General features: G+C 45.3%; 1 protein-coding gene across 1 annotated transcript in view; it reads left to right on the top strand.

The window, feature by feature from the left end:
* Positions 1-15,844, top strand: part of LOC126234334 (homeobox protein unc-4 homolog) — a 527,079-nt gene that overhangs the window by 384,481 nt on the left and 126,754 nt on the right. Inside the window, exon 2 of the mRNA XM_049943019.1 lies at positions 15,013-15,191. Coding sequence (XP_049798976.1) covers positions 15,141-15,191 — 51 coding nt within the window. The 5' untranslated portion in view covers positions 15,013-15,140. The remainder of the gene's footprint in view (positions 1-15,012; positions 15,192-15,844) is intronic.

Here is a 15,844-nt window from a genome sequence, read left to right as displayed (position 1 = left end):
GAATATCGCTGGCTGAAAGGATTACGTAAGGCTCCTCTTTCCCTACCTGCTGTGCGGAGTATAATGAAGAAGTCTGAATGAACTGGAGAACTGGGCGTCGCTCCGGGAAGTGGCCGACGACCGGCTGCAACTGAGGTGGTTGATGAAATCGCTGTTGCTATGGCAGACAATGCTGCGCGCAATTCCCGATCTTCAGGCAGTGCGCGTGCTGTGTCACGAAAGTTGAACATCCCGTGATCCACTGTACGGAAGGTGCTTCAAACCATTCTCAAATGGTATCCATAAAAGATCCATATCGTGTAGGGAAAGCAGAAAGGTGGAAGGAGTATATAGAGGGCCTATACAAGGGTGATGTACTTGAGGACAATATTATGGAAATGGAAGAGGATGTAGATGAAGATGAAATGGGAGATACGATACTGCGTGAAGAGTTTGACAGAGCACTGAAAGACCTGAGTCGAAACAAGGCCCCCGGAGTAGACAACATTCCATTGCAACTACTGACGGCCTTGGGAGAGCCAGTCCTGACAAAACTCTACCATCTGGTGAGCAAGATGTATGAAACAGGTGAAATATCCTCAGACTTCAAGAAGAATATAATAATTCCAATCCCAAAGAAAGCAGGTGTTGACAGATGTGAAAATTACCGGACAATCAGTTTAATAAGCCACAGCTGCAAAATACTAACACGAATTCTTTACAGACGAATGGAAAAACTAGTAGAAGCCGGCCTCGGGAAAGATCAGTTTGGATTCCGTAGAAATACTGGAACACGTGAGGCAATACTGACCTTACGACTTATCTTAGAAGAAAGATTAAGGAAAGGCAAACCTACGTTTCCAGCATTTGTAGACTTAGAGAAAGCTTTTGACAATGTTGACTGGAATACTCTCTTTCAAATTCTAAAGGTGGCAGGGGTAAAATACAGGGAGCGAAAGGCTATTTACAATTTGTACAGAAACCAGATGGTACTTATAGGAGTCAAGGGACATGAAAGGGAAGCAGCGGTTGGGAAGGGAGTAAGACAGGGTTGTAGCCTCTCCCCGATGTTATTCAATCTGTATATTGAGCAAGCAGTAAAGGAAACAAAAGAAAAATTCGGAGTAGGTATTAAAATCCATGGAGAAGAAATAAAAACTTTGAGGTTCGCCGATGACATTGTAATTCTGTCAGAGACAGCAAAGGACTTGGAAGAGAAGTTGAACGGAATGGATGGTGTCTTGAAAGGAGGATATAAGATGAACATCAACAAAAGCAAAACGAGGATAATGGAATGTAGTCGAATTAAGTCGGGTGATGTTGAGGGTATTAGATTAGGAAATGAGACACTTAAAGGAGTAAAGGAGTTTTGCTATTTGGGGAGCAAAATAACTGATGATGGTCGAAGTAGAGAGGATATAAAATGTAGACTGGCAATGGCAAGGAAAGCGTTTCTGAAGAAGAGAAATTTGTTAACATCGAGTATAGATTTAAGTGTCAGGAAGTCATTTCTGAAAGTAATTGTATGGAGTGTAGCCCTGTATGGAAGTGAAACATGGACGGTAAATAGTTTGGACAAGAAGAGAACAGAAGCTTTCGAAATGTGGTGCTACAGAAGAATGCTGAAGATTAGATGGGTAGATCACATAACTAATGAGGAAGTATTGAATAGGATTGGGGAGAAGAGAAGTTTGTGGCACAACTTGACGAGAAGAAGGGATCGGTTGGTAGGACATGTTCTGAGGCATCAAGGGATCACCAATTTAGTATTGGAGGGCATCGTGGAGGGTAAAAATCGTAGAGGGAGACGAAGAGATGAATACACTAAGCAGATTCAGAAGGATGTAGGTTGCAGTAGGTACTGGGAGATGAAGAAGCTTGCACAGGATAGAATAGCATGGAGAGCTGCATCAAACCAGTCTCAGGACTGAAGACCACAACAACAACAACAACATCGTGCAGTAGGACGCACAACGACGGGTTGACTTCTCTCTCCACTTTCTAGCAAGCAATGAGGTTGACGAGGGCTGACCCTGAACCATGCTACGGACAGACGAAGCTCATTTTTCTCTAACGGGTGAGGTGACCACACAGAATTGCTGAGTGTGGGGATCTTTCACTCCAGTCACTGTGCATGAACTTCATCTGTATGGTGAACGTGTCACCGTATGGTGTGGCTTCACGGCTACGTTCGTCATTGGCCCATTCTTTTTTGAACAGCTTGCCGCTCAAGGACCAAAGACGTGCCGCGTGACTGTCCAGCGTTACTGCGATGTGCTTCGCCAGCATGTCATACCCGCCTTCCAGGAGAGAGACGCTTTGAACTCGACAGTTTTTATGCAAGATGGGGCCCCACCGCACATTGCTTGTGAAGTCCTCCTGCTTCTCTTAAACACATTTGGAAACTATCGAATTACCAGCCGATCGCTATCAAATGCTTGGCCGGCGCGATCGCCTTATCTCACTCAATGTGATTTCTGGTTCTGGGGCTACCTGAAGGACAGGATTTACCAGCGGACATTCATAGATAACAAGAGGGGCAACCAGCACACAAACGGGCATGTTTCGTTCTACTGTGCAGCATGTAATCCTGCGCTTTCAGACTCTTCTAGACACTGATGGGCGCTATATGGAGCCCCTCCTGTAGCGGTAATGGTAGCGATATGCAGTGGTATGATGTACAGTAGCAGCACATTTGAAATTGTTTCAGTTAAATTGATTCTGCATTATTTCGCTCCCTCATGTCCTTAGCATTAATACTGCCAAGTTTGGTGCTCGTACGGTAGTTAGTTTCCGTGTTATAACGTGTTAAATAGGGAAAGTTTAATTATAACCACAAGGTACTTTCTGCCACGCTCTCTTTATTGTAACTGATTGCTCAGGCAAGATTAGTTCCCGCTGGACGACGAACTCATAATGAAATATTCCGTTGTCGAGACGCATTCGGCCAATTCACTCCCACGCTATCTACTTTACATCATGTCTCTGGAAACTTTAGAAAAAATGGTTCAAATGGCTCTGAGCACTGTGGGACTTAACATCTGTGGTTATCAGTCCTCTAGAACTACTTAAACCTAACTAACCTAAGGACATCACACACATCCATGCCTGAGGCAGGATTCGAACCTGCGACCGCAGCGGTCACGCGGTTCCAGGCTGTAGCGCCTAGAACCGCTCGGCCACTTCGGCCGGCGGAAACTTCAGACTACAGTGTAAAGAGCACACTGAAAGCTAACTTCCTGACATCCTGACTCAAGAAACAGATTGGCAAAATGTTTGCTGGAATCTGCAAGTTTGTCGCTGAATACACGGTATTCTGGTTTGCATTCTGCTTTTAGGATCTCGTTTTTCCTCGTTTTCTGGCAAACGTCTGTGCGATCAGACGTGACGTACGCTAGATTCTTGACTCACACTGCTTACAGATTTTCTGGAACTTAAAACTTCCGCAACAATAACTTCCATAGTTTCTCGTGGCACCTATCGCCCTCTCCTGTTGAACACTTACGATTCCTCGGCCTACAGTAGAAAAAACGTCATTATAGCCAATTTTCAGGCATTTATCTTACAGACACTATTAAAATATTGCAATTTGTGTAGAAATGGAAACAAAACCAATTCGCATTCACTGGGGATCAATTGTAACACGTTATAGTCGTCCCCAAGGGCATTATTACAACTGACGACATCATTCCACATTAAGATTAAGGCTCAATAATATACTCTATTCAACCAGAATATCTAAACAATATCTGCATAATTGAATGCTGGCTGACAAATTAAAAACTTAAATGAATCTCTGTGAAGGTTGCTGGTCTAGTTGGCAGTTACGTTTATATTCTGTCAGACGTGAAGCTGATTAAATCGAATTAATAATGTTCGTTAACTGTCTCCAAATTTTTCTTTTTGCAGAAAGGAATTCAGTGTCTTCATCGTCCATGACGTATTGAATCTCTATCTTAAATATCAGACAAATGCGAATGTCGTTAGCTCTTGGAATACAGCAAACACCAACACTGCGTAATATATATAACAAAGAATCCCGAAAAACTTTGCTAAAATCGTTTATCAGCGAATGACTCTGTCTGTCGTGAAATGCTCCATGCGATTTAGGAGTCAGGGAGATCGTCTAATGTGCTACGACGAAGCTCAGCTTGGAGGGTGATCAGTTATTTTATGTTGTATATTAACATGCAATTCCGTTTTTTAAACGTTTGCGTGAATCGCAAGTCCTTCATCCTTCCCTGTATCTTATGTAGAGAAAGTTCCTGGTACATGAAATAGGATTCCATAATTGTCGAGGACTACAGTGAACGTATCTTGATTAATGTAGATAATTATATTTTTTTCAGAATTTAATGTGGGCATCGGACGTTATTTGATAAATTACAACTGGAAGTATTGTGAAGAAAATCTCGCAAGTTCGTAATGCTATCCCATGGAGTAAGCGTTGCTTGTTTCGTAGGGTACATAGCCAACTCCTGTAATCATTTCCAGATCATCACTTAACACACATACCGAGAAGTTCGTAGAGGGATGGGGGTAGCATAACAGCCACACAAAAAAAATTATAAATTAAATTCTAAGAAAAGTTGAACTGCTATAACGTACATTTTCAAATACACTCCTGGAAATGGAAAAAAGAACACATTGACACCGGTGTGTCAGACCCACCATACTTGCTCCGGACACTGCGAGAGGGCTGTACAAGCAATGATCACACGCACGGCACAGCGGACACACCAGGAACCGCGGTGTTGGCCGTCGAATGGCGCTAGCTGCGCGGCATTTGTGCACCGCCGCCGTCAGTGTCAGCCAGTTTGCCGTGGCATACCGAGCTCCATCGCAGTCTTTAACACTGGTAGCATGCCGCGACAGCGTGGACGTGAACCGTATGTGCAGTTGACGGACTTTGAGCGAGGGCGTGTAGTGGGCATGCGGGAGGCCGGGTGGACGTACCGCCGAATTGCTCAACACGTGGGGCGTGAGGTCTCCACAGTACATCGATGTTGTCGCCAGTGGTCGGCGGAAGGTGCACGTGCCCGTCGACCTGGGACCGGACCGCAGCGACGCACGGATGCACGCCAAGACCGTAGGATCCTACGCAGTGCCGTAGGGGACCGCACCGCCACTTCCAGCAAATTAGGGACACTGTTGCTCCTGCGGTATCGGCGAGGACCATTCGCAACCGTCTCCATGAAGCTGGGCTACGGTCCCGCACACCGTTAGGCCGTCTTCCGCTCACGCCCCAACATCGTGCAGCCCGCCTCCAGTGGTGTCGCGACAGGCGTGAATGGAGGGACGAATGGAGACGTGTCGTCTTCAGCGATGAGAGTCGCTTCTGCCTTGGTGCCAATGATGGTCGTATGCGTGTTTGGCGCCGTGCAGGTGAGCGCCACAATCAGGACTGCATACGACCGAGGCACGCAGGGCCAACACCCGGCTTCATGGTGTGGGGAGCGATCTCCTACACTGGTCGTACACCACTGGTGATCGTCGAGGGGACACTGAATAGTGCACGGTACATCCAAACCGTCATCGAACCCATCGTTCTACCATTCCTAGACCGGCAAGGGAACTTGCTGTTCCAACAGGACAATGCACGTCCGCATGTATCCCGTGCCACCCAACGTGCTCTAGAAGGTGTAAGTCAACTAACCTGGCCAGCAAGATCTCCGGATCTGTCCCCCATTGAGCATGTTTGGGACTGGATGAAGCGTCGTCTCACGCGGTCTGCACGTCCAGCACGAACGCTGGTCCAACTGAGGCGCCAGGTGGAAATGGCATGGCAAGCCGTTCCATAGGACTACATCCAGCATCTCTACGATCGTCTCCATGGGAGAATAGCAGCCTGCATTGCTGCGAAAGGTGGATATACACTGTACTAGTGCCGACATTGTGCATGCTCTGTTGCCTGTGTCTATGTGCCTGTGGTTCTGTCAGTGTGATCATGTGATGTATCTGACCCCAGGAATGTGTCAATAAAGTTTCCCCTTCCTGGGACAATGAATTCACGGTGTTCTTATTTCAATTTCCAGGAGTGTATTTGTTAAAATAAAGTAGGTCTACCTGGAAATTAGTAGAAAAAAAATTCAGAAAGTTTTCACATATTGACGTTATGCAATACATTATGGGAATTTCTATAATGTTTGTATAAGCTCTGAATGTCTTACAATTAGATATTGGTATCATAGTCTTTTTTATTGATAGTTACCAGGTGCCACAAATGGTCCACGTGTTTGCTAAAACTAGTAGGAGCTTAAGTAAAAGGTTTGACATCAGCTGATGGTGTTACTACACAAATATATCTTTCATGAAACATATAACAGCTGTGGAGTTCGACGCTGAGCTCGTAAAAATCTACTGCTTCACATAAGTGATGGTGCAAAACAGTGTACGAATACTTTGTAAAGCGGAGAAGCGATCGTGAGAGCGACACCGTTATAACGTTGCATTCGTTAATCCGCTGTTGGCGGTATGTTGCGTCATTCAAATGAAATAGGTGGCCCCTGCCCCGAGCAAAACACCTGCTTCAATCACTCATGCCAATTTCCGATCCTGGTGCCCATCATTATCGTATGTCTGGCAGGACGATGAGTGATTTCTGAACGCAGCTTCATCAGACACGACGACTCTTTTCTGATTGCCGGTTGTCGACATTTCCATCGCCCACTTTTTATAGGTTTCTTAACAACAGCCTTTAGCAATAATAAAGGATAGCAGAACAGATGAAATTTTTTCGGTCCTCACGCTGCAGTAGCTCCAGGTAGTAACTGATAAATTACTCCTGAATTTGTAATTACAGCAGTAAGACTTGTTGTGCAGCAAAGCCAGTGTTGACTGAACGGTAAAATTTTATTGAACCATGGCAACCCTTATAATTTCTTATAGAGAGTGGTGTTGGATGCCGACAATAAAAGTAGGAAACACTAGAGTTCATCACATCCGAAATGAAAATGTAAAACTAAGATTAGGTGTAAGTGTTCGTAGTATATCGGAACAAATTGAAGGACATCAGAGAAATAGTTGATTCACCTTGAAAGAATGGCCCACACTAGATATAAAGATGTGTAACTACGAAGTTAAAAGGAAACATAGTGGAGGAAGCCCTCAGAAAAGGTGGAAAGAAAAAATTTGAGATCCTAGAATACGGAACAGTCTTGACCAATCCATGATATGTTTGGCAATGATGTTGAAAGGATAACGTACTTTTGCAGTTACACATTTAGTAATTGATGAGAATTTTACAGAAATCACAAGAGTTCCACATCTGTGGATTCTTAAAACACCATTAAATTCATGAAATTTTAAACTTTTTGTGCCGGCCAGGGTGGCCGAGTGGTTCTAGGCGCTACGGTCTGGAACCGCGCGACCATTACGGTCGCAGGTTCGAATCCTGCCTCGGGCATGGATGTGTGTGACGTCCTTAGGTTAGTTAGGTTTAAGTAGTTCTAAGTTCTAGGGGACTGATAACCTCATCAGTTAAGTCCCATAGTGCTCAGAGCCATTTGCCTTAAACTTTTGTCAGCGTACACATTCAGCAAATTGAAGGTAGAGGGGAAGAAACGAAAGGAAATGCAAGGAACTGATGATAACAGCTACATCGGGACTTTATGCAGACTCAGCGATGATGAGTGAAGATGAGGGCCAGACTTGGTCTCGATCCCGGTATCTCCTGCTTACTAGGTAGTTGCTTTATCCACTGCCACCATCCGGACACAGTGTTAATCGCAAATGCTCGTCACACTCCCCGACCGATAGACATTCCCACCTAGCGGCTCCCCTTATCCACAGGCCCCGTACATGTCCTCCGTGATCGCTAACTTTAGATTCATCCTGGAGGTCGAACGTATATGTGCATCTGCTCTGATTTTTGCGGTTTCATCGTTCAACGACACATATCAGTTATATGAATGCATCGTGTTTATACTTTCCGACATACTACCACCTCTCAAAATACCGATAGCGAATCGATACGTTTCATTCCTTGAGTGTTTGTAACATCATGACGGAATCACCTTTTGTATGGCTTTCTTCTTCGGCAGAAAAAAGTCTGTGTACACTCTATGATACGACAAAGGAATAAAACCTAATGAGATGGAAATCGATAGATGTGATGTACACGTACAGACAAACAGATGATCACAATCTCAGAGAAAAATGGATGATTTATTCAAGAGAAAGGGCTTCACAGATTGAGCAAGTTGGCCCACCTCTGGCTCCTACGCAAGCAGTTATACGGCTTGGCATTGATCGACAGAGTTATCGGGTGTCCTCCGTCCGCCCCGATAGCTGAATAATCAGCGTGACGGACTGCCGTCCTCAGGGACCCGGGTTCGATTCCAGACTGGGTCGGGGATTTTCTCCGCTCAGGGACTGGGTGTTGTGCTGTCTTCATCATCATTTCATCCCCATCTGGCTCCCAGGTCGCCCAATGTGGCGTCGAATGTAGTAAGACCTGCACCAAGGCGGCCGAGTCTGCCCCGCAAGGGGCCTTCAAGCCAATGACGCCAAACGCTCATTTCCATTTCATAGCATGCTGGATTTGGGAGTTATTTAATCAAAATCCCTAGATGTCCCACCCACAACGCTCCAAACATTCTCAGCTGGGGAGAGATCCGGCGATATTGCTGGCAAAGGTAGGGTTTGGCAAGCCCGAAGACAAGCAGTAGAAATTCTCGCCATGTGCGGTGGGCGTCATCTTGTTGAGATGTAAGCCCAGGATGACTTGCCACAAAGGGCAACAAAACGAGCCGTAGAATTCTTCGATGTGCCGCTGTGCTGTAAGGGTGCCCTGGATGACAAGCAAAAGGGACTTGCTACGAAAAGAAATGGCACTGCAGACCACTGCTCCTGGTTGTCGGGCTGTACGGCAAGTGAGGGTCAGGTTGGTATCCTAGAGCTGCCTTGGCACGTCTCCAGACCCATTCTTCCTGGTCGTCGGATCTCAGTTCGAAGCGGGATTCGTCACTGAGACAATTGTACTCCAGTCAATGAGATATGATCTGAGTTCAAGGAACTTAGGTCTTTGTCAATTTTATTGCGATTTATGTCAATAATTCGACCAAATAAATTACTGTTAATCTCAGTCTTGACTTATATTTCAAAATTCTTTACTTGTTCTACAACTTTTCCTGCAACTTTTCCTGGCTATGCGGTGTAAAGTGGTTCAAGTGGCTCTAAGCACTATGGGACTTAACATCTGAAGTCATCAGTCCCTGGACTGTGCGGCTAGTCCCGGTGGAGGTTCGAGTCCTCCCTCGGGCATGAGTGCGTTTTTGTCCTTAGGGTAATTTAGGTTAAGTAGTGTGTAAGCTTAGGGACTGATGACCTTAGCAGTTAAGTCCCATAAGTTTTCACACACACATCATCAGTCCTCTAGACTTAGAACTACTTAAAACTAACTAACCTAAGGACATCACACACATCCATGCCCAGGCAGGATTCGAACCTTCGACCGTAGTGGTCGCGCGGTTCCAGACTGAAGCGCCTAGAACCGCTCGGCCACATCGGCCGGCTGATAATTTCAACACGAAATGTGAAAATCAGCATTATGTGGAATACAGATATTATGCCTAACTTGAAACTTATTATTAGTTTCGAGCTTATTTCTCGTTCAGTCCACGGAGGGGTATGAATAGAACAGCAGTGTTAATCATATTTTTTATGCACATTGGTTTTTGGGGTGAACTACGATATGTCAAACTCAGTTTCGAGCCAGGAGAACCAGAAACAAAGTTTCTCGGGCTCGAAAAAGTTTTTTCAATGCCAAATAAAAGTACTGCATGGATTGTGATCTTTATTCTGTTTTAAAAATAAAAACTGTTTAATCTCTAATTACTTTGTTGTAACATTAAACTGATGCTTTGTTTGTTAATTCATTCAGTCACTGACATCACGTTTAGAAATTATATCTTTGAATCCGCGAGTCGCATTCTGAGAAGTAACGAAGAGCTTTCGAACAATATTACCCAGCGGGATAGTGCAGTGGTTAGCACGCGAGAGGACGACTCTTCAAACCCGCGTCCAGCTATTTTGATTTAGGTTTTCCGCGATTTCCCTAAATCGCTTAAGGTAAGCGCAGGTATGGTTCCTTCGGAAGGGCTCACGGAGGCTTTCCTTCTCCATCCTTCCCTAATCCGACTTTGTGCTCCGTCTCTAATGACCTCGTTGTCGATGGGACGTTAAACACTAATCTCCTCCTCTTCGAATAACATGGCTTTGACTAAAAAATGACACCTCATGTGCTAAAATAAACGTGTTTAACGGACATTGTTCTTTTATTAAGAGAAAGGACATTAACATAGACTTCGTTTTCATTATAACAAACTTAAATACATACTCTACTGGCCATTAGAAGTGCTACACCAAGAAGAAATCCAGACGATAAACGGGTATTCATTGGACCAATACATTATACTAGAACTGACATGTGATTACATTTTCACGGAGTTTGGGTGCATAGATCCTGAGAAAACAGTACCCAGAACAACCACCTCTTACCGTAATAACGGCATGGGCATTGAGTCAAACAGAGCTTGGACGGCGTGTACAGGTACAGCTGCCCATGCAGCTTCAACACGACACCACAGTTCATCACGAGTAGTGACTGGCGTATTGTGACGAGCCAGTTGCTCGGCCACCATTGACCAGAAGTTTTCAATTGGTGAGAGATCTGGACAATGTTCTGGCCAGGGCAGCAGTCGAACATTTTCTGTATCCAGAAAGGCCCGTACACGACCTGCAACATGCGGTCGTGCATTATCCTGCTGAAATGTAGGGTTTCGCAGGGATCGAATGAAGGGTATAGCCACGGGTCGTAACACATCTGAAATGTAGCGTCCACTGTTCAAAGTGAAGTCAATGCGAACTACAGGTGACCGAGACGTGTAACAAATGGCACCCCATACCATCACGCCGGGTGATACGCCAGTATGGCGATGACGAGTACACGCTTCCAATGTGCGTTCACCGCGATGTCACCAAACACGGATGCGGCCATCATGATGCTGTAAACATAACCGGGATTCATCCGAAAAAATGACGTTTTTCCATTCGTGCACCCAGGTTCGTCGTTGAGTACACCATCGCAGACGCTACTGTCTGTGATGCAGCGTCTACATCTACTACATTTATACTCCGCAAGCCACCCAACGGTGTATGGCTGAGGGCATTTTACGTGCCACTGTCATTACCTCCATTTTCTGTGCCAGCCGCGTATGGTTCGTGGGAAGAACGACTGTCTGAAAGCCTCCGTGCGCGCTGGAATCTCTCTGATTTTACATTCGTGATCTCCTCGGGAGGTATAAGTAGGGGGAAGCAATATATTCGATACCTCATCCAGAAACGCACCCTCTCGAAACCTGGCGAGCAAGCTACACCGCGATGCAGAGCGCCTCTCTTGCAGAGTCTGCCACTTGAGTTTGCTAAACATCTCCGTAACGCTATCACGGTTACCAAATAACCCTGTGACGAAACGCGCCGCTCTTCTTTGGATCTTCTCTATCTCCTCCGTCAACCCGACCTGGTACGGATCCCACACTGATGAGCAATACTCAAGTATAGGTCGAACGAGTGTTTTGTAAGCCACCTCCTTTGTTGATGGACTACATTTTCTAAGCACTCTCCCAATGAATCTCAACTTGGTACCCGCCTTACCAACAATTAATTTTATATGATCATTCCACTTCAAATCATTCCACACGCATACTCCAAGATATTTTACGGAAGTGACTGCTACCAGTGTTTGTTCCGCTATCATATAATCATACAATAACGGATCCTTCTTTCTATGTATTCGCAATACATTACATTTGTCTGTGTTAAGGGTCAGATGCCACTCCCTGCACCAAGTGCCTATCCGCTGCAGATCTTCCTGCATTTCGCTACAATTTTCTAATACTGCAACTTCTCTGTATACTACAGCATCAACCGCGAAAAGCCGCATGGAACTTCCGACACTATCTACTGGGTCATTTATATATATTGTGAAAAGCAATGGTCCCATAACACTCTCCTGTGACACTATCAGAGGTTACTTTAACGTCTGTAGACGTCTCTCCATTGACAACAACATGCTGTGTTTTGTTTGCTAAAAACTCTTCAATCCAGCCACACAGCTGGTCTGATATTCCGTAGGCTCTTACTTTGTTTATCAGGCGACAGTGCGGAACTGTATCGAACGCCTTCCGGAAGTCAAGGAAAATAGCAACTACCTGGGAGCCTGTGACTAATATTTTCTGGGTCTCATGAACAAATAAAGCGAGTTGGGTCTTACATGATCGCTGTTTCCGGAATCCATGTCGATTCCTACAGAGCAGATTCTGGGTTTCCAAAAACGACATGATACTCTATCAAAAAACATGTTCTAAAATTCTACAACAGATCGACGTCAGAGATATAGGTCTATAGTTTTGCGCATCTGCTCGACGACCCTTCTTTAAGACTGGGACTTCCTGTGCTGTTAGAAGGGGGGCAAGTTCTTTCGCGTACTCTGTGTAGAATCGAATTGGTATCCCGTCAGGTCCGGTGGACTTTCCTCTGGTGAGTGATTCCAGTTGCTTTTCTATTCCTTGGACACTTATTTCGATGTCAGCCATTTTTTCGTTTTTGCGAGGATTTAGAGAAGGAACTGCAGTGCGGTCTTCCTCTGTGAAACAGCTTTGGAAATAGGTGTTTAGTATTTCAGCTTTACGCGTGTCACCCTCTGTTTCAATGCCATCATCATCCCGGAGTGTCTGGATATGCTGTTTCGAGCCACTTACTGATTTAACGTAAGACCAGAACTTCCTAGGATTTTCTGTCAAGTCGGTACATAGAATTTTACTTTCGAATTCACTGAACGCTTCACGCATAGGCCTCCTTACGCTAACTTTGAAATCGTTTAGCTTCTGTTTGTCTGAGCGGTTTTGGCTGCGTTTAAACTTGGAGTGAAGCTCTCTTTGCTTTAGCAGTAGTTTCCTAACTTTGTTGTTGAACAACGATGGGTTTTTCCCGTCGCTCAGTTTTACTCGGCACGTACCTGTCTAAAACGCATTTTACGACTGCCTTAAACTTTTTCCATAAACACTCAACATTGTCAGTGTCGGAAAAGAAATGTTCGTTTTGAAGTGTTAGGTAGTCTGAAATCTGCCTTCTATATCTCTTGCTAAACAGATAAACCTTCCTCCCTTTTTTTATATTCCTATTAACTTCCATATTCAGGGATGCTGAAACGGCCTTATGATCACTGATTCCCTGTTCTGCACTTACAGAGTCGAAACGTTCTGGTCTGTTTGTTATCAGTAGGTCAAAGATGTTATCTCCACGAGTCAGTTCTCTGTTTAACTGCTCGAGGTAATTTTCGGATAGTGCACTCAGTATAATGTCACTCGATGCTCTGTCCCTACCACCCGTCCTAAACATCTGAGTGTCCCAGTCTATATCTGGTAAATTGAAATCTCCACCTTAGACTATAACATGCTGAGAAAATTTATGTGAAATGTATTCCAAATTTTGTTTCAGTTGTTCTGCCACTAATGCTGCTGAGTCGGGAGGTCGGTAAAAGGAGCCAATTATTAACCTAGCTCGGTTGTTGAGTGTAACCTCCACCCATAATAATTCACAGGAACTATCCACTTCTACTTCACTACAGGATAAACTACTACTAACAGCGACAAACACGCCACCACCGGTTGCATGCAATCGATCCTTTTTAAACATCGTCTGTGCCTTTGTAAAAATTTCGGAAATATTTCTCTCTGGCTTCAGCCAGCTTTCTGTACCTATAACGATTTCAGCTTCGGTGCTTTCTATCAGCGCTTGAAGTTCCGGTACTTTACCAATGCAGCTTCTACAGTTTACAATTACAATACCGATTGCTGCTTGGTCCCCGCATGCCCTGACTTTGCCCCGCACCCTTTGAGGCTGTTGCCCTTTCTGTATTTGCCCAAGGCCATCTAACCTAAAAAACCGTCCAGCCCACGCCACACAACCCCTGCTACCCGCTTGTTGCGTGTAGTGGACTCCTGACCTATCCAGCGGAACCCGAAATCCCACCACCCTATGGCGCAAGTCGAGGAATCTGCAGCCCACACGGTCGCAGAACCGTCTCAGCCTCTGATTCAGACCCTCCACTCAGCTCTGTACCAAAGGTCCGCAGTCAGTCCTGTCGACGATGCTGCAGATGGTGAGCTCTGCTTTCATCCCGCTAGCGAGACAGGCAGTCTTCACCAAACCGCAGCCATGGACTCCGACCAGATAGTCCATGCTGCTGCAAACGTCGTCCAACTGTTCGTGCAGATGGTTGTTGTCTTGCAAACATCCCCATCTGTTCACTCAGGGATCGAGACGTGGCTGCACGATTCGTTACAGCCATGCGGATAAGATGCCTGTGATCTCGACTGCTAGTGATACGAGGCCGTTGGGATCCAGGACGGCGTTCCGTATTACCCTCCTGAACCCACCGATTCCATATTCTGCTAACAGTCATTGTATCTCGACCAACGCGAGCAGCAATGTCGCTATACGATGAACTGCAATCGCGATAGGCTACAATCCGACCTTTATCGAAGTCGGAAACGTGATGGTACGCATTTCTCCTCCTTACACGAGGCATCACAACAACGTTTCACCAGGCAACGCCGGTCAACTATTGTTTGTGTATGTGGAATCGGTTGTAAACTTTCCTCATGTCAGCACGTTGTAGGTGTCATCACCGGCGCCACCTTGTGTGAATGCTCTGAAAAGCTAATTATTTGCATATCACAGCATCTTCTTGCTGTCGGTTAAATTTCGCGTCTGTACCACGTCATCTTCGTGGTGTAGCAATTTTAATGGCCAGTAGTGTATTTGTTTTCCGATACGATGTAAGTTTGCTTTCGGTTTATCTCACTCTTTCTATTCACTCCATTATACGGTATGTCATCTGGTCATGTTAAGCGTGTTGGTCACCAGAGCGAACGAGAGGCCTCTATTGAGACGCTTGCGCTGACCGGCAGGACGGGGTCTCGGAAGACCGCGTTACTGACTGTGACTCGTGGTCGCCGTGTGTTGCAGACGTGGACAGCGACGACGTGTGCGGCGGCGGCGGCAGCAAGCGGCGGCGGTCGCGCACCAACTTCAACAGCTGGCAGCTGGAGGAGCTGGAGAGGGCCTTCCTCGCCTCCCACTACCCCGACGTCTTCATGCGGGAGGCGCTCGCCATGCGCCTCGACCTCAAGGAGTCGCGCGTCGCCGTAAGTCCCTGACCTACTACTGCGTACGCTCGTCTTCACAAACTGCTGGGCTGTGTATGAGTTTGTTGCTGCCTACTTGGACAAAATGTCCACTTGGTTTAGTCAACGGCACTCTCTACATGTCGATAAGAATGAAAAAGGAGATTGTATGTTTGATGACGATTAGTTTGACTTAAGGGGGTAGGACGTCAAACGGGCCGACTTCGAGAAGGAGAGGCACCACAGTAAATTTTAATTTACACTGCCTATACTTTTACAAATAAATTCATAAAACTTTGTCAGCATGACCAGGAAGGATTCAGGATTCACACTCATAGCAGTGGAAGTTTAAAAGCACGAAAAAATAATATTTTTTAAATGTGACATATCATGATTTTTTTCACTTACTGCTGGCTGCTTTGTTGCTATAGATACACTTTTCTTCATAAGTAAGAGAGATTCTTCGATGAATTTTGCACAGCTTACAAACCATACTTACAGGTGTACGAAACTCTAGAATTTATTTAATCTGTGGAAAAATGAATTAGCTGTTACGTTTTAAACTTCGTGTTTAGAGAAAACTCAAATTTTATAGTTAATTATCTCAATTTTTACCGCAGTTTTTAAAAGATTTGGGAAATTCTAGAGTTTCATACACCTATAAGTATGGTTTG

Source organism: Schistocerca nitens, chromosome 2 (genome assembly GCF_023898315.1).
Source record: "Schistocerca nitens isolate TAMUIC-IGC-003100 chromosome 2, iqSchNite1.1, whole genome shotgun sequence".
In the NCBI taxonomy this organism is placed as follows: Eukaryota; Metazoa; Arthropoda; class Insecta; order Orthoptera; family Acrididae; genus Schistocerca; species Schistocerca nitens.
Note: the sequence above shows the minus strand (reverse complement) of the source record. Positions and strands in the feature narration are given on the sequence as shown.